The sequence below is a fragment of the Labrus mixtus genome, chromosome 1 (assembly GCF_963584025.1).
Source record: "Labrus mixtus chromosome 1, fLabMix1.1, whole genome shotgun sequence".
Lineage (NCBI taxonomy): Eukaryota > Metazoa > Chordata > Actinopteri > Labriformes > Labridae > Labrus > Labrus mixtus.
In genome coordinates, this window is record NC_083612.1 from 27,262,362 (window position 1) to 27,287,489 (window position 25,128).

The 25,128-nt window shown below is 40.2% G+C and overlaps 3 protein-coding genes across 10 annotated transcripts in view; all 3 read right to left on the reverse strand.

Moving 5' to 3' along the window:
• LOC132975995 (transmembrane protein 266-like) overlaps positions 1 to 5,740 on the reverse strand; it is a 42,504-nt gene extending 36,764 nt beyond the window's left edge. Inside the window, exons 1-2 of the mRNA XM_061040944.1 lie at positions 4,668 to 5,740; positions 3,896 to 4,052 (exon numbers count right to left, since the gene is read on the reverse strand). Of these exons, the coding sequence (XP_060896927.1) occupies positions 3,896 to 3,909 (14 nt within the window). The 5' untranslated portion in view covers positions 3,910 to 4,052; positions 4,668 to 5,740. The remainder of the gene's footprint in view (positions 1 to 3,895; positions 4,053 to 4,667) is intronic.
• Positions 5,741 to 5,858: 118 nt separating this feature from the next.
• fbxo22 (F-box protein 22) overlaps positions 5,859 to 25,128 on the reverse strand; it is a 37,624-nt gene continuing 18,354 nt past the window's right edge. The window contains exons 2-8 of the mRNA XM_061040957.1: positions 13,438 to 13,584; positions 13,081 to 13,213; positions 12,871 to 12,958; positions 10,107 to 10,205; positions 8,258 to 8,410; positions 7,991 to 8,156; positions 5,859 to 7,687 (exon numbers count right to left, since the gene is read on the reverse strand). Coding sequence (XP_060896940.1) covers positions 7,294 to 7,687; positions 7,991 to 8,156; positions 8,258 to 8,410; positions 10,107 to 10,205; positions 12,871 to 12,958; positions 13,081 to 13,213; positions 13,438 to 13,568 — 1,164 coding nt within the window. The 5' untranslated portion in view covers positions 13,569 to 13,584 and the 3' untranslated portion in view covers positions 5,859 to 7,293. The remainder of the gene's footprint in view (positions 7,688 to 7,990; positions 8,157 to 8,257; positions 8,411 to 10,106; positions 10,206 to 12,870; positions 12,959 to 13,080; positions 13,214 to 13,437; positions 13,585 to 25,128) is intronic.
• LOC132975879 (tropomyosin alpha-1 chain) lies at positions 14,336 to 23,343 on the reverse strand. Of its 8 annotated transcripts, XM_061040726.1 has the most exons (10): positions 23,018 to 23,335; positions 22,435 to 22,560; positions 20,169 to 20,302; positions 19,471 to 19,588; positions 19,270 to 19,340; positions 19,040 to 19,115; positions 18,851 to 18,913; positions 18,508 to 18,577; positions 17,770 to 17,848; positions 17,123 to 17,324 (listed from the first exon to the last, which is right to left on the reverse strand). In XM_061040726.1, exons 1-10 carry the CDS (start codon positions 23,129 to 23,131, stop codon positions 17,321 to 17,323), a joined length of 855 nt encoding a protein of 284 aa, XP_060896709.1. In that variant the 5' UTR covers positions 23,132 to 23,335; the 3' UTR covers positions 17,123 to 17,320. The 8 variants fall into 8 exon arrangements, with proteins under 8 accessions (XP_060896727.1, XP_060896753.1, XP_060896762.1 ...); XM_061040744.1 differs by lacking the exons at positions 17,123 to 17,324; positions 17,770 to 17,848 and adding an exon at positions 14,336 to 15,002 and having other exon boundaries at positions 23,018 to 23,343; XM_061040752.1 differs by lacking the exons at positions 17,123 to 17,324; positions 17,770 to 17,848 and adding an exon at positions 15,899 to 16,407 and having other exon boundaries at positions 23,018 to 23,342.

The following is a 25,128-nucleotide window of genomic DNA, read 5'->3' on the forward strand; positions in this document are numbered from 1 at the left end:
ATAAAAGACAGTGAAAATCTTTGTCCCTTCTACATTGTACTGACAAGAACTGCATTGACATCCAGATTTCTTTTTTTAATCTAATTGACTTAAAGTGCTGTAAAGTGAACTCACCAAGTTCATATCCTGTTTAAATTTTCATTTGACAGTGTTCCAAAATTCTAATTTCTACTTTCACTCTGCATGATGGAAATAAGATCCACTATCCTCTCAATAAGATCCACTCCAAAGTAATACTTTTATCAGCACATACATGTTTGGGTACATTAGCTATTGGGTAGAGTGAGCATATGTCAGGTGGTATAATTTCTAGTGGAAAATGGTGTAGTTACTAAATTATGACATGGTCTACTTTCATGCTCTAATAAAGTATATATATGTACATCAGTAAATGAAATTAAACATGGAAACTGAAAGCAAGCCACATGTGTCATCACCTCCTCTTATAAAGCCTGATACTAGCTTGGAAAACACACTTTGCAGGGAGTAAAGACAATACATGTACATCCGTCCAGGTCCATTTTATACTGATCCACAATCTCACAGTCCTTGGACTACAAGGCCAGCACACACATGCTAGATTACGCTGTCTGAGCAGAACACCTGAGGGTCTAAAACACACCCAAAACTTGGCTAGAACAAGGAGGCACGAAGCAGATGTTCCCTGCTCCCACCAGCTGCTGTGGAGAACTTTGGAGAAGTTGGACTTCATTGTGTATCAGTGTTAAAAACTCATGCACATTTTGTCCACTGTTGATGATGCAACATGCAAACACTGCAAACTTCTGTAATGCTTCTTACATACAGTCGGGCTCATAACATAATGGTGATTAGTTTATATTGTTTAACAGCTCTATAGTGAGTGATGGTTGTCTTTGCTGCAGACAAACACACAACTTAATATGGATTTTGCTTCAAAAGATGCAGAAGTGGCATAAGAAGGATGTCCATCTTTTACCTGAGGGAACTTCATTGGTATACAGACTAACCTTACTGAAACAGGGGCACCAAGACGTCTTGAATTATGGTCATTTTTAACCTTAATCGATTTCATTACAGTCTAACTAGGCAATAACTAGAAAAATGTAGTTCTATGTTAAACACCATGTTTCTGTTGTAATAACTCATCTGTCACTTCTGCAGATTTCACAAATTGCTCTGGGTAATTTCTTAGAACAATTCAACTTCCAGAGAAACTTTGGTCATTTCACACTAGTAGATATTAATGAAGTCTGCCAGGCACATTAGCTCATTAATAATATTACAGATTAAACTATGATGAATTGGTGGACTGCACAATGGGCTGTTCTGGCCCTGCTGTGACCAGTCTCTTATCTGACCTTTACAGATACAAGCTGAAGAAGACGCAGGAGACACAGAGACCCTCGCGGGGCACGCCTGAGACAGCAGATGTACGTAAGCCTTCTTCATAATGGAGAGGTCTGTGGACCTTTTTTACACTGTCAGTTTCCAATAATAGATTATTTTAATTTCTACAGACACATCAGGGAAGATGGGTGTTGAAAGCGTTCATGACCGAAAAGACTGAGTTCTGTTAGACTTCTAATAACAGTGACTGTTTTGTTTCTTCTGCAATAGTTTACATATAGAGACACACATTCAAATCTCTAAGTCTATTTTTAATGTGTGCAGCCTGTTGCATCTAGAGCATTTTGCTTAATTTGTATAGCAACAGCTGTAATCTTATCAAACAGTGAAAGTTTAATGTAATAAAGAGTATGAAATAATTGTTTAAATTGGCACTTACTGTAAGGAGACTTTTGAACAGCTAAGACTGGTAAGCTTGAAAAGAAAAATCTTATAATTAAATTTTTTATGGGGAAAAGCGTACTGTGTTAAAATGTGAAAAAAGGGGATAATCTAGAAAACCTACTGTATGTGCACAAAGCCACTCCATTTTTTAAATCAGTGTTCAATCAAAGTTACTTAAAAACTGTAAAAAGATACAAAATCCCAATTCCTTAGGGTTGACTGTACTACTATTACTTTTTGTTGTAGTTTGGAAGCTCCTTCAACAACAACAAACTTATGGGAAAAAATGTTTGTTTTTAGCCTGAGTAGTTGCCAGAGTAAAATGTTAAATGAAAGTAACATGTAAGATCAGTGGAGTTAATATGAAATTTGGAAATTAGGAAATACCGTTTTGAAAAACGGGGCAGCGCTCATTCTCGTGGAGATTCTCTTGCCTATACTTGTTTTCATCCATTTCTAATAAACTGTGTACATTATGCCAGAGCCAACTGGGGTTATTTCCAGCTTTTTTTGTACACAGAGTTTCTCTCAGAAGACAGAGAGACATCATGTGCTCATCAACTCCCACCCACTGAACAAAAAGGGCAAAGCCATCCAACCTTTCCAACCCCCCAATAAACCACAAGCTAATCAGCAGCTTGTACAGAAAGACGAATGGTCCCAACCTGCAGGGACAAAGACCATGCTGGATTTTAAAGAAAAAGTACACCCTAAAATGCATCGTACATACAAACCATTAAGTATAAGTCTCAAGACCAGATATGTGAAAATAGACACTTTGTCTTCCAGGATAAAGTAAATTTATTATTATTCATCATTGAAGAGGTAAATTGGCAATATTTAACACGACAGCAAAGATGACAGAAAGGTCCAAATATTTCTTACACATTTGAGTTGCTTATGTTTTTCAACCCCATTTTATCCTTTCATAAAACCTCTGACTTAATCTATGACCTTCGTTTGCTCACACCACCAGAATAAACAAACAGTTCAAATAAGAGTTAATCAGCTGCAATAGTTAAATGCTGCTTATTATTTTAGACACTTGTAAATAAAACAATACCATGAAAATGATAACACAGTAGCCAGTGTTGATCTGTACTCTTCTGATTACTTTAATAAGGTAAGGGTACGTTAACTTCAATAAAGGATCCAAAAAACTTCTCCCACCACTTAGAATGACAGACAACCAACTGATTAGTTTTAATGCTGAACATTGAAGGTAAAGGAGGGAATGAGGGCATAAATTAACTAATGTTATTATTTATATTGTATTGTCATGACATGATCAAGAGCGAAAGCTATTTCCTGTGAGCTAAAGTGTTACGTTTCAGGATTCCGTTCACCTTAACCACAGCATGATGTGACATTGCAACTGAGAACCCACTGAGCTGAGCCCTGAGTGGGACCACCAGCAGAACTGGTTCTCTTTAAAAGCACAAATGGAGCGATGATGTGGGGCTATTCATGTAGGTCAAGAGAATTAATGCAGCTAGTTAAGACGAGACAAATTACAGAGTCATGCTACGCCAGCAGAATCGTGAGTTAACAGAATAATGATTTTCTGTATTCCCCCTTACCTTTTACTTTTATCTACACACACAATCAAACACACACACACACACACAGGCTTCAGCGTGTTAGGCATCAGATGCTCTCTGTGCACACATGGTGAGCACAGATTAAAAATGGAAAGCTGGGAGCTGGAGAGGTTTGTTGGAAGAATTTGTAACGTTTATGGGTAATCAGAAACAATCAAGTGTGTTGTTCCACTGGGGGCATTAACATAGTGACCTCGTGTGTTAATGGCTGCAGATTCAACACTCTGTATAGTCAGCATTGTGCAGGTGTCTTTCTGCGTGTCAGTGTGCGTCTGTTTTGCATTCGGAGAGACGACGTTCAGAGACTTCTCAACAGCAGCAATGTCCGTGTGAACACAGATCAACATTGTAGAAACAAAAGCGCAGAAAGCTTTGAACCAGTGTAGAGGAGATTCAAGAGAGAAAGTTGAGAGCTGTATGGAACAATTGTCCTAAATACATGATGTGTTTTTTTCCCCTTCAAATGTTGGAAAATAAACAGGAATGCAGAAAAACAAAGATAAGCGATCAGTTGTACTCACTCAGCATTTGCCATGATGCTGGTTGACTGGGAGGGGAGAGATGTGGGGGTTGTCGTAGCAAAGGTTCTGCTCAGTTCACGTTGATTTTGCTGCTCTTATCCTTTTCACCTGATAGATGTTGTCATGATGAATCTGAGAGGCGAGAATATGGTCCTTACTGCAAGCAAAGGAAAGTTCTCTTATTTTAAATAGGTACAGGACAGGACTCCTTCAATTTATGGGTGTCTGACAAATCAGGTCCAAAAAAAATCACTTTAAGCCCAACTTCTGATTTCAGGGACATTCAACAAAATCGTAATGAAAATTGTTTAACAATGTAAAGTATTTCCTTTGGATGGTTTATTAGCTAACACAAGTTGGTGGAACTAGTTGCTTTCATCACATGCTTGAGAAGAAAGCCTTGGAGAGAGCATTTGTGACAGTGGTGAATATCAAACTAAGGTACAGTTTGATTGACAGAAAATGTAAAACCAAGTCAACAGAAGATTGACTCTAGAACTTTAAACAAAAATACTTTTAAGCCCAAACATGAATGGACTTTGATTGTTGTTAACTTTGAATCAGTCCTAAAGCATTGCTCTGCTAGCTGAGACCAAACGTTCAGCATTCCTACGAACAGAGGTGGGTGCATGTCAGATGTTTCATCAATGCCTTGTACAAATGGATTTAGCTGCTGCTATTAGTCCAGAAAGCAGAAACTATAAATTAGAGTTGTGTACTGAACTGCTACTGAGAGCTCCTCGCTACACATCAATTATTAATTCAGACCTACCTGTGTGAGATTTACATTGTTGATGGGTAATCGTGCCTCCCGCTGCCCCCTTGCTGATAGTGATGTCTCCCTCGGTGGTGATCAGAGTGAGTGGAACAGCAGCAGGCTCGCAGTGTGTAGGCTGCAGCTATCCTTAGCACTTTTGCATTGGATGAGCACCACCAACACCAACACCAACACCAACACCAACACCACCGCTGCTGCTGCTGCTGCTGCGTCCGCTGCTCCCACTTGCGCTGCCTGGATTTTAGTGCAAAACCAGAGAAGGGCTGAAGCTCAAACGCAAGAAGCATCGTCGCTCGGGAAGATCATTTTAGGTGAAAGCGTCCCTCAGAATAGTGATAAAAATATATTTTCCTGCTATATACCGATGCTCTAGATCCCGCTCCTCAGTAGAGGAGGGTTTCCCCGGCGAGCGCAGCGGGGATCCCTGCGAGCGGAGCTGTCCAGGTGCTGAAATGAGCCAGACTATCTTCTGCTCTCCCCCGATCTCCCCTCTTCCTTCCACAGCAGCAGCAGGGCAAATTTTTTTTTTACCCAAACGCCATCAAAACATTGACGTTTTCGTACCGGAGACTGACAGTAGCCAATGAATCGTGTGACATTTGCATCGCTCCGGTCACGACATAGCAGTCTAAAAAATGTTGGCCGTGTATGTGTGTGTCAATGTGTGTGTGAAAGAGAGGAAGAAATCCAGTGTGTAGATTTTCTCAGCTCCCGATTGAGGCCAGTTTAAGAGCGGATTATCGCCACAGATGATTTTATTAGCTTTACGCCTGGTAGGTCGTCCCTCTCCGTGTCATGAGCGTCTTTTTTTATGGTTTCCCAAAATAAAGATACTATGGGAATATAAATTGCCTCCGCAGCAATTGGCTTAACCGTTTGTCATTCATCGGGATTAGCCAGTCGATGGTTAAAGCGCACATCAATCACTCTGAAGCGTCTCTTCCTTTATTTAAACACGCCTGGACGTGGGCTGCTCAAGATGTTATAGGCTGAGGCTCACATTTCAGGGAGTGCGCAAATGAGGAAGAGCGCTGATCTGAATAAGCTGTAGTAGGCCTGTAGTTACAACAGAGGAGGGATGCGTAACGCCCAGCGCGCTCCAGCTTCCAGGACTGGCTCTTCAGATGCTGGCTGCTGGGAAGGCTATGATAGAGGGAGAAAACAGTACAAGCTGCATATTTGACATATTGGATGTTTGTAATTTATTGAGGAAATGAGCAGAACAGATATGATTTGGCACATGTAGAAAAGTGCATAAACACCAAAACGTTTTGTTCAATTTGCTGTAAGCACTAACTTAAAATACGCTTTAATTCTTTTTTTCAAAAAATACAAAGGAAAATGTTAATGATGTGTAATTCAATTTTTAAAAACAGTAAGTGTTGCAATACATAGAGAAGCTGAACACCAAAAACTCTTTGACCAATATATATTTAAACTGGAAATTGCACCTTCAGGTCATCAGCATATTCTCCTTAAAAAAGGAAAAAAAAATCAATGACAGCATTTTGGAAAACCGATACAGTAATGGATATTTACAGAGACTTGTATTCTGCTTTAAAGTACTGTCTGCACAATTTCTCTTTTTTTTTTTTTTTTTTTTTACAAGTAACTAGGTAGTTTCAGGCTATGCTATCAAGATTTCAAAAAGAAAAGGTACCTTTTTTTCCAGAGATGAATGCCAAATAAAACTTTTCTGACCTTGGTCAGGATATCTTCAATTTTCAAACCGTTTCCTAAAGTTAAAGACAAACTACAGTGAACTGTAAGTTAAGGTGAAGTTGAGATTTTCTCCTATTAGGCATCACTCAACCATCAGGGCCATCAGGGGCAGCCACCCTGTTTCCTCTTCTGTTTTCAGATGAATTTTTCTAACAAATTTTAATAACTTGGGAGGATGAAGGAACCACCAAGCCCAAGCAATATCTACTGGAACGAGGAAGCAGGAGAAATGGCCTGACATGTGGTCCAAAAAGAGGCACTGTTGGGTTCAGACTGATGTCCCTGTGCCCAGTGGAACCAAGGTAAATAGATACCTTTAAAAATTGTACTTATTCATAGGCTAATACTTTTTTCCCCCGTTTGTAAGACAAAGTGTAAAAATCTTAAGTGTAAAAGCTACATGACAAGGAAGAGCATTTAAATCAAGACCACCTTGATTTTGTGGAAGATGAACCATATTTGTCTTATTTACATAAATAAAAAGTGCCTCCGTATAATCAATAACTAGAACAATAGCTTGTGGGTCTCACAAGTGTACATAACTCACTCACCTGAAAAGCAAACACACCATGAGGGTGATGTCAGAGGGTAAGATATGCCTTGAATGTGTGCGAAGTTTAGGGTAAATATAAACACATATATTTGATAAGAGTGCCCCATCACTTTTGAATGTAAAAAGAGATGATCAGTTCTCTTTTTTAAATCTGAACTTTGTGAAACCCGATAGTTTGACACAAAGCTTTGTTTACACACAGTCTCTGAGGGACATCATTTCCCAAATGATGCCATTACACAGATGGCTAAAGGGATTATTTTCCTCGGAGTCGCAACGTGTTTAACACGCTTTACAGAATGCTTCTTGTTCCCGCCTGTCTTTACAAACAGGAGCTTCCATCACTCAGCCCAGATGCACCAGGGTCATGACAGTAGTGTACTCGTGCTGCAGACAGTCCGTGTCAGTGTCGCACAGTGTGTAGTCGTCTTTGACGATCCGGTCACAGCCGATCTCGCCGTTGCCGAACAGGCCGAAGAGTGGGGTGTTGGGGAACACCTTGTGGAAGGCGTCAGCTTCTACATTTGCCTGGTTGTTGTAGTAATTCTGGCCTCTGCCGACGCAGGCAAACATGAACCCTATGGTGTTTCTTTCGGGGATTTTGGCTGCCTTTAGCCTCCGAATTGTGGCTTCAGCTTCCTTCGGGTTGGTGATGTCTTGGTCCAAGAGCACAGATGCACCCTGCACCTTAGGGCCACTCAGAGCCAGGCCCATCACCCCGTATGCACCCTCGCTACAGCTACAGATTGAGAGATGATGGGAAGAGAGAAAGTGTGACTTTGAAAAAGATACATTTATTTATTTAGAAAGCCTAAAAATGCCATCCAATCCTTTTGGCAAATCCATACAAGGCGAACTTAATAGAAAATTAAATAAATTGCATTTCAAATTAAGGTGGGAAGACTTTCATGTCTGAAACCTCAGAGAATCTGAGCTTCAGGACTTTGAAAGAAATCACCAGCAATTTTAAATTTTGTACTAACACATTGTATTTACAAAATTAGAAAGAAAAACATAATCTAAGGGAAGGGCATTTACTCACCATTGTCTGGTAGGAGAGAAAACACTGTCTACAAGCCCTCCAGCAATTAGAGCTTTGCTCTTGGCCAGCGGCTCCAGTATCTGGCTGAGGAAGCGTGCTCCTCCAGGTTTATAGGCCTCATAGACAAACATCAGTACAACCCGAAGGTCTGGGTTGTCAACTAGTCCTGGAAAGACAGAATAATGTATTTATAAAACAATGATGGAAACACAAGTTCAGCTCTTCTCACTTTAGATAATGCAATAATGGCTGTGAGCCTGCACTCACCAGCTTCTTGCAGGGAGGTTGGGGTGATTGACTTCTTGCAAAAATGAAAGGGCTTGATTTTGACACCTTCCATGCTGGGGAACATAACTGCAAAGCCTGCCTCCCCCTCCTGGTACTCCTGAGGAGGGCCGGAGGAAGGGCCACTGGGAGTCACTGCAGAGAGGAGCATGCATGTACTTTGGGATTTTCACGTATATATCCTACACTCAAATCGTGATGGAGGCCCATGACTTCTCATTACAACCAAAAATTAAGTCGTTTTATTTCCCAGATGAGTTCCTCTTCTTAGGCAGACATCAGCTTTTATAGCTCATTTGAAACCTGCTGAATCCTGATAGATGACCAAGATCCACTAGTTGCTGCTCTGTAGATGCATTTTCATTACAGATGGTTTAAGTCCAACCTTCAAGTCAAATGAGGAAAGGCATGTATAAAGTTTAAGAATTCAATTCAGCTGCATCCACCTTTGGCCTGGTGTGTGCTGGTTCATGGCTTTATTAGATACTTATGGAGGCAACGTTCACCTGTGGATGTTGAACTGTGAACAGTCCAAATGTCTGATAGAAAAATGGTGTAAAGAGTTCTCTGACAGCCTTAAAAAAATCTCCTTCATTGAAAACTATTAGTAGATGCCAGTGGGAGGAGGATTATTACTCTTGATTTTGGTACAGGCAGATTTATGTTGGCAGCATCTAGTGGCCATTAGAGGAAACTGCAACACAATCCATTGTTGCTTGGTGGGCTAGGAATAATCTTCTGGAGAATTATAATACAGGCTAAAAAACACTTATGATGATATCAATGACCATTAACACGCCAGGCAGGATTTTAAACTTAAACAACGGTATATTGAAATACACTTTTAATCAAGACCAGTTAGAGAGTTAAGCAGATTGATGAGCTACCACGCTAATGACAAAACATCAAGCTGTACAGTCATGAATTCACATTATTATAAGACAGGTCACCTAATTTTCCACTCCAGTATATCTTTTGGTTTTAATGATTACATTTTTACTGAGCTTGTTCCCTAGTGTGCATTTGTGCAACTGAATTTGTACATTACAGAACACCATTCATAGTGTTAAAAGTGAACAAATAGTATGCATTAGTATCTAATCCAGCCCCATACACTAATCTGTTATGCAAGAATACAATGTGTACATGTATCACAATTCATCTTTTTAATACTGTGTAGCCCAACTACTAAAGCTCATGAATAAATAGACTCACTCCGAGCTGTATGGAAAGACTTACTTACAAGTAATCCATAGATCCATCCTTATCTAATCAAAGACTTCATTCATTTGAATTAGATGTGCATGCTGACCCTGTGGTGACCCTCGGCAGCAATATCACAAAATGAGAGTTATCACAAACAGCTGAGGCGACCATTAAAGCTGATAGACGATATGAGCCTGATAAGCCATCATCTAGCGGAAAAAGAACGTGACTGATGGAGAGTCACTTCTCTGTGGGCTTGTGATTATACGGAGAAATGGAGAGCACAGCAGCAGGCAGACTGGCCCATCTTTCAACCAGCCACCATTGCTGCTTTCCAACCAGGCAGCAGCAGTGGGAATTAATGTGTAGACCTCTCTGCTCAAAGGTGAACCATTCCTCTTCACATGACACCTGGTTAACTTTCATTGTTTTTAGAGAATTGTAGTGTATGGACATGCTGCCGCAACAAATATGATCCATCAAAGCTTTGACTACCACATTTTTATGTCACTGAATGAAATGGATGGTTAAATGTGGATACACTGTTTTATTTCTGGAAGTAAGATGGTGATATTATTTTCAGTCAAATGAATGATGAAATATTTCAGAGAAGAGGAACACTTACAGACGATGCCTGGTGAAGCAATGCCCATGATTTCACATCCTTTTGGGAAGACCATGGTCAGTTCGTCAACCGTTTCCACACTCTGTCGACTCTTCTTTGCTTCAGATAAGTTGAGAGAAAAAAAATGTAAAAGGGGGGTAATAATGTTCACCTTTAATTTTTCTAATTTTATTTAGTGAAGATGATGCTAACAATCCTGTGTTGTAATGTGACTTATCTCTACTGCAGAGTTATTAAGTGATCTGTGATTAAGTTACCAACTGACATAAATTCACTACAAGTGTTCAATAGTGACTTTTTTATGCAAAGTTTACATTTCAGTCAATGAAACATGACTGATAGGAAGCTGTTTAAGAATTTAAAGCTAACTTGGTCATAATTTTATCCACCTGTAAATATTTAACATTTGTGTACAAAAGTACAGAACAAGGTTCCCATTCATGTTGTATCCATGGTGATGTATTATACTGCTACAAATACATATTAATGACGCTATTGATGATTTTCAAACCATTGAAACTTCATGTGAAATTGAAACTAGCACAAAGACATTTTAAATATTGAAACTGAGAAATGTCATCGCTTTTGGTTTATCGCCCTTAGTCTTTAACTAAGGAACCATGCAAAGAGGTGGGGGAAAAAATCAATACAGCATAGTATCGTGATAGTTTGTGTGGCAATATTGTATCAATTAATGGCCGCCAAGTATCGATATTTTTATTATACTGATAGCCAATATGCTTTTCTAATTTTGCAAGGGTTGCACAATTCATTTTGAACAAGTTGCATTGTTAAGAATTCATGTTCAAGTTGGACTCGACTGAAATACCAACAGTTCAGCTTGTGAGGTTCACGCCGCCTTTGACAGGGTTTGACTTTTATCACAGTGTTGGTCAGTCTGTGGTCTTGACTCCCATCGTGGAGAAATCAAAAGACTGAAGTGAGATGAAGAGAATGAGAATTTTCTTATTTGACAAAACAGTTCTTGATTTAGTTTAATTTTGTGGATAATATGCAGTAAAAAAAGTTAAATCACAATATATTGTATTGCAATTCTCAGCATATCGTAAAATGTTTAAAACCGCAATAATATAAAATCGTGACTCAAGTATCGTGATAATATCGTATCGTGGGGACTCTGGTGATTCCCACCTCTAATATACAGAGTGTGATTTGCCATTGTCTTGAGCAGTCAACAGAGAAGAGACATACAAAGTTAAGGCAGGTAACCCATGCCATGTGCACTAATGCACCTCCATGCCATCAAGGGTGCTAGCTTTTGAACTGTGCACTGTTAACACGCTGGCTGCTCCCTCTCCTTTATAACCCAGAGAACACACCATGGATGATTTCCAAACAGAAAGTCTAATTTTGACTCGTCAAGATTTCAGGACAGTTTTCCACTTCGTCTCAAGTCGATTTTAAATGAACCTGAACCCAGAGAAGGCGGAAGCATCTCTGGATCTGGTTTATATATGATTTCCTATTTGCATGGTAGAATTTGTGAATTCAGCGATGAGCTGTGTTTACAAACAATAGTTTTTGGATGTGTTCCTGAGCCCATGATTTGATGTCCCCTGCAGAATCACGCTTTTCCTTTTGTTTTTTGGCCTTGTGTCCTTTAACCAGAGATTTCTTCAGATTATCTTAATCCTTGAATGACATTATGTACTGCTGACAATGAAACCTCCAGATTCTTTTCTATTTTATGTTAAAACATTATTCTTAAACTGTTCCACTATCTGCCAGCAAAGTCTTCCACCCCTCCCTATTCTGACTTCAAAAAGACTCAGCCTCTCTGGAATGCTCACTTTATTCCCAATCATGTTACTAACCTGTTGAAAGTCGACCTCATAAACTTTAAGATATGACAAAAATGTAAGCATTTCACAATAACAGTATTTTGCTGTACTGACCCAACTTTTTCTGAAACGTGTTGTCGGGCGGCAGAACATTTGATATGGGCAAAAACAATCAAATTTACTATTTTCAACGTTTCATATGTTGTCTTAGTGCTGTTTCCAATGTTTTGCTAAATCCACACATTTGGTTTCTATAAACATTTTACACAATGTCCTAACTTTTTTAGAAAAGGGGTTGAGAGAGGCACTGAGGAATACCACTAAGACAAAAGCAGTGTTAGGCTATTTCAGTGGTGCCCAAACTTTTTTTCTTGCGGGCCAAAATTGTCGTGTTAGAATCGCTTGCAGGCCACAGGTTTTGTTTTTTTAAATATAGTTGAAAAAATAGTAAGGCTTTGTAGATCAGAATCAAAAGGCTCGCTAAAGAAACCCTTTAATAAAAGGAAATCAAATATTTTGATTTCTTCGTTCTACTTTATTTGTTTTTTTCTCAGAATCAAGCCTGTAACGTGGTTCATTTATTTGGAAAAGCTTTCTGCATCAGTCGGCTTGTTTGCAAAGACTTTGCATAAGTTTTTTTTCATAGTTTACAAAAAAAATAGTAAAAGCTGTAGATTAAAAAAAAAACAACAACATACATGTTACTGAACATTTTCTATTTTAGGAATATTGTTCAGCCCTTGTTAACATGAAAAAGAAAAAGAAGATAATGTGCCAATCTAAATCTTCTGATTCTTCATTTGAAGTCACGGGCCGCAAAAAATCCCCTCAAGGGCCGCAAATGGCCCTCGGGCTGCACTTTGGACACCCCTGGGCTATTTTGTAGGGTACATTAGGGCAAGTCTTTTCAAATACATCTTGATCAATCAAGCGTGGGGGGGTTAACATTATTCAACACTAACCTTTATTCTGTCTGTAGCAATAGGCTTGTCCTTTGAAGGCCTCACAGTCTACCATTGCCAGAACTGTTTTAGGCAGCAGATACACTTTCTGAAAATAGACACAAAGTACACATGCTGGTATTTAAACATGGGTTAAGTGTTTCTTTTTACACATAAATGGCTGTACAACATTGCACGATGGTATTTGGGTTTATACAGTATTTGTTTTACCTCCACCTCCTCAGCCAGGATCCCGCAGAGAGCATGGACCTCTGCGTCTGAAGGTCCACATGCAGACACCCAGGTGAGCTGCTGCTGAGTCCTGAGCACTCTGCGGGCACAGTTTCTCCACAGCCTGCACACACTGAGCACAAACACACAAACACACTCAACTTTACCTGCTAACTTGGGTGACAACTTAGTAAAACAGTAAGCTAGCTCTATAGGTTTGTCAAAAAAAAAAAAACTGCTACACTAGCTCTGCAACTTTCATGCATGTCTCTGAAAATCACTTTCACTTGCATTATGGTAACACAGAAATGTACGTAAGCTAGGCTGATAATTTAGCATACAAACATGCTTGGTTACCTCGCGATGCGGAGAAGCGACCTGGTTGGTACGAAGGTCAGAATTCGCTCAACAACTTCTGCGACATTGCTGAGTACGTATGCTGCCTTGCTGTCTTGTAAAGAAAAGGCAAACTCTTCGTTTTCATCCATATTTCTGCCTCAAGTCGTGAGTTCTCCAGCACGGCTTCTCAGCTACGAACTTTCACCTCTGCTCTTCTTCTAGCGCTGCGGAGGAGGAGGAGGTGTCCGGAGGGGGACATGCCGCCCCCTGCGGCGTGGAGGAGCTGTGGCAGTTCATCGATCTCCATGCTATTGTTTACTGGCCTTTAGGTCCTGATATTTTTTTTAATATAATATATTAATGTTTTGTTTGAGATTGATAGTTGGACAGGAAATAAATTACTTGGAAGGTTAAAATGTATATTTCCACCTTTATGTTTCCCCTTTGTCACCCCGCTGTGCTTTCAAATAAACTTCTACAAGAAAAAACTCTGGGTTGAAGTGCAACCAATTCATGTCCATACTGAGATCACAACCACTAATAGGAGTCAAAATATGACATCCTTCATTTAGGGTGTTACAGACAATAAAAGGGTTTGGATCCAATGTATTATAATAATAATAATAATAGTCACTGCAGCAGTGGTGATCTGTAAAAAACAACCACTGAGAAGTAATAGCCAATGTTTCCCACAGTACTACATACAGTTGTGTTTTGGTATTATGAAATATAAAAGCAACTCTTTAAATGTGCACTAATTTGAATTGCTCAAATGTAATCAGGTCTCATAAGAATTAATCTTGTGTAATATATCTATAATATATAACAGCCACAGCCAGTAAATTATGTTGATGTCTCCCAAAACCAATCACACCATTTACATGTTTGTAATAAAGCCAGAATTCCATTAAATCCATTGATCCAACCATTTATTCATTATCTTTACATTTCCAATATAAAATAAGAAACACAAAAACAGACAAGAAATCAGTTCCCCATGATGAACAGAGAAGTTAGTACAGTGCACAAACATTTTTCACTTGACTGAACAAAACCGCACGTTAAAGCAAATGCATGAACAAGTCCCTCCTTGTTTAGCTGAACGTTTACATCACAGGCAAAGAATAAATGCTTACAATGCAGAAAGAACAAAGACATACAAGCAACTTTACAAAAGCACGTAACAAAAGTCCCTTTTATATAACATTGGCTTAGCAAATGGCTTTGTTCACGCTGATTATGTGCACCCCCAAAAAATTTGCAAATTGATGTAAATGTAAACTTATTGTCAGTTAAATGTTTTGTACATCTTTAATAACAGTGTGTGACAGACTGTGGTGTAACCTCAGCTCACTGAAGCAGTTTGTATCAGCTTGTTTCTTCAGGATGACAAGATCAGACGACACACCTAAAGGTATGTCCTAACATCACTTCAGCAGCCTTATGAGAGAGTCAGCCATATTCAGAGCTGAGTAGGCAATGTGGGGAGGGGGACAGAGCAGGTCAAAGGTTAACTATCTCCATTAGAGTCCGATCCATCTGCTTTACGCTCAGGCCCTCTTCTTTAGTGCGTGTCAGTTTATCTGTTAATATAGCATTGCATTGGTTAAAAATGTAAAACACAAACAGAAATAGAAACAGACAAAGCTGTGGCTTGAGATAACAAACAGCGTCAGACATGTGCTACATATTGTTATCCACCTTCTGAGTCAGAGACATTTGACCCCTTACATCTTCTATCGAAATAAGTATTCATTAAGCAAATACATTTCCTCAACTTCAAAACTCTGTGTGTATTCTCTGGAAATAACACCCAAGCTATCAACAGGGCTGTGGTCACGGCTGCAGGAGCTGGGTTTAAGACAGTGTAGTGGCTGTTTTCCCCTCTGTGGTTCATCAATAGATTGAAATGAAGCTCATGTCATCATACAGTATCAAGTCTGAGCAACCTCTCCAAGCGATTTCTGGACATACAAAAAATAAAATAAAAAATAAAACCTTAAGACGGCAATTATTTTTTTTATTAGTAACACATACATGCCCTTTTAAAATCGACCCTTTGTTTGAATTTAACACAAAAGCTCCATTTAATTTTTCACAAATGCTGCACCGACTGACAGTTTTCCATAAAATGTAGCATTGCAGTGGTTCACATGGGCAGTTCTGTTGTTTAATAGGCCTGTTTGACATTCTTTTAACTGCTACTCGGGCTATATAGATATGTTGCCAGTTCTCTTATGTACCAATGATCAGTACTGCATCCCTGCTGCTACACACCAAAGGACACTCCCTCTTCCAGAGGAAGGTCTTCTTTTGTTACAAGTGTTCATACTCTTTTAAACTCAGAGATCGTGGTCTCTAGTCTGTTGAATGTACTCGTGCTCATTAGCCCTGGAACAGGACTAGACTCAAAACCCAAGCATCAAAATAAAAAAACAAGTTCAATCGCGTAGCTGTGCTAAAAGCTAAAGCTTTACTGATAAAAGTAGTTCCTGAAAACGTTGCTTCGTGTGCATTTAAGTCAAAACTTAATTATTTCTGTTTAACCTTTTATCTTTACAGAAGGGGGGAGGGGGGGCACTAGCACCAGTACCAACCTCTATCTCTTTATCAACAACACCAAGCAGACTTCTCCTGATCTCGTGTGCTACAGCCCCGTGGATAACCGAGGAAATATATCACGTTCATTTAGCAAGGTTTGTTAACATAAGGTTGTGTGACCTCCTACCTCAGACTGTGATCATGCATAATGTGAAAACCTTACTCAAGTACTCCTGCTTGCTGGAAGCATTTCTTGGTTGAACTTTTGTGTCAAAGACATAGTTGTCTACACTCTTATATAGCACAGCATTAGACAATCTGCCTGACTGTTGGAGTTTGAGAAGGAAGAAAGCGTACGAGAAGCCCTCCCAGTTTAAGCCTCATTTAAGGCAACTCTCAGTTCATTGGTGAGAAGTCGGTTTTTCTCAAGCTGCTTGTATAGATGGTCTTGACAGTCAGAAAGCAGGCAAGAGAAAAAAGGTAAAGAGACAGAAGGCATGTTAGTATAAAACAAAGAATTACAAAGAGTTAGTAATGCCTGAAAGATAATCCCACAACTCTTAGTTTGTACTCAAGCCTCTGAAAAACCCTGTGAACAAATCAAAGGCACATTTAAAGTATTGAATCTGTTGACCTCTGGGCTAGAAACACAGATATTTGTTTTACTACTTTTTTGTGTTTTGTACAGAGAAATTAAGTTTTTCTTGAGGATATTGAGAGGCACACTTATCTTCCTTTAAACAGAAATGGAGACACTTGTAACCACTGTTAGAATGTTTTAGTAAATACTTACATGTCTTAGTTATCAAATTGATTCTTTTGGTCATCACAGTTTATTCGAGATATAACCGTTTGGAAACAACAGTAAAAATGTCGGAATAAACTATCTATGAAAGCAGAAACATCAGATGTCCCTCAGGAACCCACAAAACGTAGAACGCTATTTTTTCCATGACTAAAATAAATAAATTAAAAATAATGCCATCGTACCAACAAGCTGTCCTCTCAGATACAAAAAGAAAGAGTGAAGAAAAGAGAAGCTCAGATTTTATTTCAAAAGCTACTCAACAAAACAAAATAAACTCATAAAAGACACAAAGAAAAAGAAGATGGGACAAATGGAAATAAAGCAACATTGCAGGAGAAAAGGGGGACGGTGCTATCATAGATGGGAGAATGTTTATTTTACAGAAAGGGAAACGGCTCAACGGTCTGGATAAGGGATGAACAAATGGATGGCAGCAGCCACGGCCCAATGTGGAGAAGTAAAGAAATACAGAGACAGAAAGTGGAGCTGCGCTGCAGAGGAGAGAGATGGTGATGCTGCTTAACCAGCTTCTGGGATGAAGAGTGAAAAGATTTAGCTGTGGGGGGGGAAAAAGAACAAAAGTGTTGGGAGATACAAACAGAAGAATGGAAGATGAATGATATGCAGAAACAATAAAAGGTAAGGGGGATACAGAACGGAACAGGAAGAGTTAAAGAAAATCTTAATGAAGTAATAGGTTTTTTCCCACCTATAGCCCGTTGAGAAATGGGATTTTGGATTCTTTAAGGGGAAACAAACACTATTACTTATTATTGTTAGTTGTTATGAAGTCAACTTTTCAAACTTCTACAAGATCCTATAGATCACACACAACTCAATGTTAGATAAGCTAATTACAAAAAAAAGCAATCCACAATTTATTAGAAAGAAATTCACTGCACTCCAACATGCCACTAGAGGGAGCTACTGTGTGCTGTCACAATAGTTAGAGGAGGTGAGCTCTAAGGCAGAGGTTCAGAAACAAGAATGTGCTGAATTACATGGAGGTCATGTCGTTGAGGGCGTGGTCCAGCTCCTCGCTGATGGCCTTGTACTTCAGTTTCTGGGCATACAGCTCATCTATTGTGTGGTAATTATCATGAAGTGGCAGAGAAGGATGTGCAATAAAATAAGACAACAGAAAAATGACAGGGTCAGAAAACAGAAGTGAAACAGAGAAACTGGAAAAAAAAAAAAGAAAAAAAAAAGGGCAGGACAGAAATAGTTGATGCACAGGGAACAGCTGCTGATGCTGTGTTAGATTCCTGAGGAGTCACTGAGAAACTATCTCACATGTTCCGTGACCCTACGACGACTGCTTGGGACTAGCCGGCCTTGAACAGTCACTACAATAGAATGCCAAGCGCCACTGTGGTGAGAGATGTTGCTGCCGACATGAATAATGTCACCCCAGCCTCTGATCATGGATTTATTTTTTCCCACCTATAGACAACTGACGGTGCATATTCGTCCTGAGGGACTATCACCTTGATGACAAATAAATAACCTCACATACACACACTGCATTTATTTTTGCAAAAGGAGCAGCATTTTGTCTCATATGAGTGTCACTATGACATATTAGGCTAACTTTGTCTATTTTATGACATCGGAAGAAGAAAAGCTTCCTCTTTGTGTCTACTGGTTAAGCAGTCTTGCACTTGAAACACAGCCCTAGGTTTTGTGGAAAAAAACAAATATATACAACTGTGTCAAAATCAAGTGGGAAAGATTCATACCCTCAAGGTCATCGATGGTCTTCTCCAGCTTGGCGACTGATCTCTCTGCGAACTCAGCACGAGTCTCAGCCTGAAGGGAGGAACACAGTCAAACATTAGCGAGACACATTAAAAAGGTTTACATTACTAGTCGCGGCCCTGTGGGACACTTAAGAGCCCTTAAGTGCTGTGAAAGAAAACTGAGCATCACTACTTATCAAGAAATACATAATAGTCAGCAAAATGAATTCCAGATGGTAATGAGCATATACCCATTTAACAGCACATACAAAATACAGGATGGACAAACTGAAGTTTACCAAACCGACTCATTTGAGATTCATGCTGATTTTGGTAAACTCACCTCCTTCAACTTGTCTGTGAGAACCTTGATCTCCTCCTCGTACTTGTCCTCCTTTTGTGAGTACTGTGGTTGCATACAAAGGCCAGAGTTAGGCAAATATACAAGACAAACAAGAGGCCATTTTAAACATATTTCATGGGCGTATATTGTGGATTATTCACCGTGAGCCTTTTCGGTCGGTCATCTTACCTTCTCTGCCTGAGCCTCCAGAGACTTCAGGTTGTTCTGCACCGTTTTCAGCTCCTCGTCCAGCTCAGAGCATTTGCTGTTGATTCACGTTTGGTTGGAAAGGCAGAAAGACGCAGCAGACGAAGACAAAAAAAAAAAAAAAAAAAAATCACAAAAATAATTTGTAAGAGATGTTGTTTGAAGTGGTGACTTGGGGTAAAGTTTGAAGCTGAAGAAAAAGAAGCTCTTACCTCTCAGACAGCTCAGCGCGCTCCTCTGTACGTTCCAAGTCGCTCTCAATGATGACCAGTTTACGGGCCACCTGACGTCACAACACACAAGTTTAGTCCCACTGGCAGACAGGAGGTGGGCAGCTATCGCCAATAAAGCAAAAGAATGCAGACAATTCTCAGCTTAAAGTTCAGAGTGCAGTGAACAGCTGAGAAACTTGCCTCCTCGTATTTGCGGTCAGCCTCCTCTGCAATGTGTTTGGCCTCCTTCAACTGGATCTCCTGCAGCTCCATCTTTTCCTCGTCTTTCATCGCTCTGTTCTCAATAACCTTCATGCCTCTGCGGGACAGATGATGGTGTGGTGGATAGGTAAGTCATAGGCACCACAGACAATGATTTAATCACGTCCTCTTGCGCCACTAAGATGAGATCAGTCTTAAATTCACACTGGAATATGTAGACTTTGAAATAGTTTGATTACTATCTGGACAGAATAGATGGATAGACTGGTCTGTGCAGATTAGGTGGGATGTTGATGATGATGTTTTTGTGTCAGTGTAAATGTATAAACAACACCTATAAAGAACATCAGGCATAACATAGAAGTGAGGGGAGTGACTGTATATTTCATGAAGATGCCTTTTACAGTTTCTTCTAAATGATAAAGGTGTCCACTGCTACTAGCAGTTAAGTGTATATTTTTCCACTTGTCTAAAGGCATCCTGTGACAGCAAAACCCATGTGATGTTAAGAACGTAACAACAGGATGCAACACTTTTCCTGACTGATTGTTTTCAAAATCTAATCATTCTCTTGACCCTTCCACGAGAGTCTTTGGCATAAAGATTTCAGCCAAGCAGGCTTCTGATTGGGTTGTGTTGACCAAGTGGGAGCTGCGTCCCATGTGCAGCATACCCACCTCTCGCTCTCATCAGCAGCCTTTTCGGCCTCCTCCAGCTTGGTAAGAGCTGTGGCCAGACGCTCCTGAGCACGGTCCAACTCCTCCTCAACCAGCTGGATACGTCTGTTCAGGGACGCTACATCGCCCTCGGCCTAGGGGAGGCAAAACAAAACGAAAGAATCGATGATATTGTTCAAGTTGGCTTTGCAGTGCTTCCAACATCTGAAGCCAGCCCATGCTCTGCAAAGAAAGACTGGGATGGGTCAGGAACACGCCCAAGGGAGGGATGCAGGCTCCGATGTGCACATTTCATACACATGCTGAAGGGAGGAGGCGTTCATATTCCTTGTAACATACATTTGAAACCTAACACACATTAGCGGTCCATTTAAAGAAAAGGCAACACAAATTGGTCTACCCCTCCTTTCATGTTTGCAGCCTATCCTGCAATTTCCTGTCAGTGACGTATTATCTTGCACCATTCATATATTAGATATAACAAGGCAACTTTTTACAACCTCGATTGATTATTTTGTGTTTAAACTAGCATGCCCTGCAGGAGTTTTACACACATCATGTGGTGCTGCAGCAGCGTTTCTCTAATTGTTCCAGCGCTGTCTGTTTATTTAGGACGTGCCGGGTGATGTCCTTTCATCCATTCACCAGCCATCCTTACTCACACCCCACTGTGGGCTGATTCCAGACATGTCTACCTGCTACCTGACTGTATTTAAGCATAAACCATCCCTGTCTGGGCCTAGCAGCCACGCTTTTTGACCAGATTTACGCCTAATGCCGTCGACAGTCTGGGCACTAATTGCCTTAAATAATTAGCAGCGGCTTACAGCTTCCCTCGCGCTCCTCTCCTGGTTCAGTTCCCGCTGCACGGACGCCGCCCGGTCCTCCGCCACATCGGCCTGCTCCTGCAACGACTTGATTTTCTTCTTCACAGCTTCCAGGGAGCTCCCACCAGCCATGTTTAGCTCTTTTTCTGTTTCAGCTAAGCTAGTTTCCCCTCTGCTCTGTGCGCTGCAGTCACACACACACACACACACACATACACACACACACACTTGGAGATGCGGCTCGTTTGATCCCTGCCCCCACCGCCCTCAATCAACCGCTGATGAGGATTGGGACGGGACGTGCCATCAAACCCGGAAGTACCCGATCTTCCACGCAAGTTTTTTTTATTTTTCATATAATAACAATATCTTTATGAATTGTGCTTGTATTCATTGTTATTGAAATTATTTTAATATAATGTGTTATGGTTATTATAAGTTGTAAAACTATTGTGTTCATGCGCTGTTTTGAGGGCTTCCCCTACTGGCAAATTGAGCTGGTCCTACAAATCACAGCTCCAGACACCAGACACTGATTCAGTTAGGAGCTAAAGCAGTTTAGACAACTAAAGTAATCCTGTTCACATAATTGATTAACTGACATTAACAGTATTGGTGTTGTTAACCCTATTTGCCCTGATTTGAACTCAAAGTGCAAAAACTTTATTTCATGGTTCATTGTACACTTTACCACCAACTTGCTTTAAGGAATATTCCTTTAGCTGACTTATTTGTTGTGGGGGATTTTTTTCTGCAACTTAATGATGTGATTTTTTTTTTTTGTGATTTATTGTGATTTTAGACAGAACTATCAAATATCTCTTTTGTAACTGTTCATGATGCATATTGTAGAGGTATCTCAAAATGTTCAGTAGTTCTATTCAGTAGGCTTCTCTGTTGTTTACCTGCAAATTAAGTCAATCAATAAAGTCCCTTTTTGGAACAAATTGAGTTTGTCTTTTATGTCATTGAAAATAAATGTTTTCATTGTTGTTGTTTGTATTGTTGTTGATGCAATGTTGCTGACTGTGACTTTAATAAAGTGTAATAGGTAACATTCATTGGTAGTTTGATCAGAACTGGATGTAAGTGCAGAGTGTCAATTGAAGCAGCTACAAATCTATACAGGCCAAATATGCTTGTAAAATGCCCCACTGAAACTCTACACTGATCCTCAGATTTGTCCAAATGGCTGTGGAATGTACTGGTAAGCCATTTGACCTTATCTTATACAGCACACGAGCTAAATTTAACTATCCATTTTTCTTTATCCCAACACAGCCCTTAAATCTCTAAATCGATGCCTTCATAATTTAATCATTAAATTAGATCTGTATGGTTGCTTGTAATCTTAGTTTCCCAAGGGCATCCCTTGGGTAGTCAACTATTTGGCAGTGGGTGCCTCAATGAGGCCTTCCCACCAATTAGCCCAAACTCACGTCTGTGGCTTTCTTCTCAGCCAGCTCCAGTTTTTCTTGGGCATCCTTCAGGGCTTCAGAGTACTTGTCCAACTCATCCTCAGTTGACTTCAGCTTCTTCTGCAATGCTACCAGGTCATCCTCAAGCTGGGGCACAGAAAGACAAGGACACATTTACTCACATGCAGACGACAGATATCTTAGATTCTCAGACACAATCAAAACACTGTAAAGGACACTTCATGTCTTGAAATGTCTCTCATATGAAAAACATACATCTTATTTACATAATATTTTGTATAAAAAACCTACAAATACAATTGATCTAAGCTATAGTTGAAGCGGCTTATTGCCTAGATAACATAAATCAAAAGGAATATCAAAGGAACCTTAATGTGACAATTATCCTATTGCAAAATTCATGTATCTTAAATGGGATTTTTTTTAAAGGTGTATATTATACAAATGAGATTGTTAAACTTAATTGAAGTCACAAATATACGAATCCTTTGTCACAAGACACTGGGCATTCATCACGAGGCGCACCGTGTCACTGGCACCGGTGCGTAAAAGCGCACGGGCGGGTTTCACACTTCATGCCGACCTGTTTGCTCCTGTCCTCAGCTGCCTTCTTGTCTGACTCGGCCTGCTCGGCCCTGTCCATGGCATTCTCCTTGTCGAGCTTGAGCATCTGCATCTTCTTCTTGATGGCTTCCATGGCTGCTTATTGTCGGTGGCTGTCCGCGCAGACCAAAAACAATAGAAACTGAAAGAAAGGATCGGAGCGTCTGAACCACGCTGATCGCCAAGCTGGAGTGCGAGCTCGCCTTGGTAGCAGTGAGTCAAATGTGTACTTTTGATGGGCAGCTATTGGACACCCAATACTTTTTTGGAAACAACTGCAGCTGTTTACCAACGCGAGACCTGTCTTTTCTTCTAGATCTCCACTGTGATTCGCTCTTCAATGTCATTTGACCACTTCTATGTCTATACATGTGGTGTGGACGTCAGAGAGGCTCTGCCCCCTCACACCAAGACGTCCACTCGTGTTTCTAACACCCCTCTAAGTGACAGGCAGGAGGAAGTGAAGTGTCAAGACTCAGAGGTTGTAGCTCTCCTGAGGAGGTTTTTTTTTGGGTGAAACATGAAGATAATAATGTCCTATACGACACAGGAAGACATTTCAGAATGTCATGCAGTTTCTGAAATGTCTTCCTGTGTCATATAGGACATTATTATCTTCATGTTTCACCCAAAAAACCCTCCTCAGGACAGAAAGGAAAAATATAAAGTCATTTTAACAACTGTCTTCATATATTTTATGTATATTTATTTGATCCAACTGTATCTTAATGAAGGTTTATGACACTTACTGAAACATGCACTCTCAGCACTTGTAATCCCTGAGACAGAGGCTGGTACCACAATGAATTGTAACTGCAGTCCAAGCTATTCATACAAAACAAATATATGTGATTGGATAAGCCCCTGTGGAAGTTCTTCAGCCTTTGTGGGGTGTCATATTAGCCAGAACGGCTTGTTTGTCTTCCAGGGATCATTTCAGCAGCTCCCCCTCTGCATAGCTCAACATCCGAGCAGAAATCAGATAGGCTTGGCTCTCCATAGAAGTATATCATCAAGCTTGTCCAGCTCTCCTCACAGCTAAAACATGCCTGAGAGTTGGATCACAAATGGGCCACAGTGGATATAGTGAAAAAGATACAGGAGCATTTGGCATTTCAGCACCCCCCCTCACAGAGCCTCTGTGACGGTTCACAGGGAAGCCGCAGCTGTCACACACAACCTGTAGTCAGGATTGCTGGAGGGTTGAGTAATAATAGTTTACTGTCGACTACAGTAATTCATTTTTCAGCGTGATAGGGAAATTGGACCTTGGGATGAATATATTGACGACCAAATATTGTTAAATATATGTTAATGAGTGAAGTGAAGATGATTTGTAGGGAAAGGTTATATACATACACCCCCCCCCCCCCCCCCACACACACACACACACACACACACACTAATGTTATGTAATACTATACGGTAAGAACAGCCCTCTTGTCCACACAGCCACACTGAGAGTCCCTCTTGTTTATGTTTCAGTTGCCCTATCTCTCTTTAATTAGACTTCAGCATCTCCTCTTTCTTTTCTTTTCTTAAGAGAAGCTTCTCTGTAAGTGTTTTGTTAAATGTATAGGTCTATTTTTGGATCTTGGAGAAGCACCTGTTTGACTCTGTCCAAGGCCCCTTTTTCCACTCCCACCCTTAAAGTGCCTCGAATTTTAGAAAAGGGAGATCTTACCTTCCAAAAACAGATCATTCACCGTTTTGGTGAAAAAGGCAAAAACAAAAGGCATTGGTAGTAAAAGCCCTTCACTATTTCTCCATTCATGCGTCTTGACTAATCCTAGGATAGGATTTAAATTATTTGTGGTTTGAACAGCTAGGGAAGAATCACTTGCAGAGGAAAGTTGATTTTGGCTGAATACTGCCTTGTCTTTTGACTTTTGAATATCTTGACTTTGGCATCAAATTGTTTGTCCCTGATCATCTGTGTTTTATTGTCCTTTGTTTCATCTCTCTGGTGGTCCGCCTGATATCCGTCCTGTGCAGCTTTTTTTAAGGCAGTCAGCTGTCCCTGTGTTGTCATCCTGCCATGTGTTTTGTGGACTGTTTAGCTGCCAGCCAGGCATGCCAGTCATATACAGA

Bases quoted from the DNA above. Each gene is read 5' to 3' on its own strand.
- LOC132975879 (XM_061040726.1), bottom strand. From the start codon at position 23,131: ATGGAAGCCATCAAGAAGAAGATGCAGATGCTCAAGCTCGACAAGGAG. The intron at 22,561-23,017 runs GTCGGCATGAAG...TCTGTGCCCCAG, and splicing joins CTGAGGACAGGAGCAAACAG to CTTGAGGATGACCTGGTAGC. The intron at 18,578-18,850 runs GTGAGTTTACCA...TCCTCCCTTCAG, and splicing joins TCACAGACAAGTTGAAGGAG to GCTGAGACTCGTGCTGAGTT.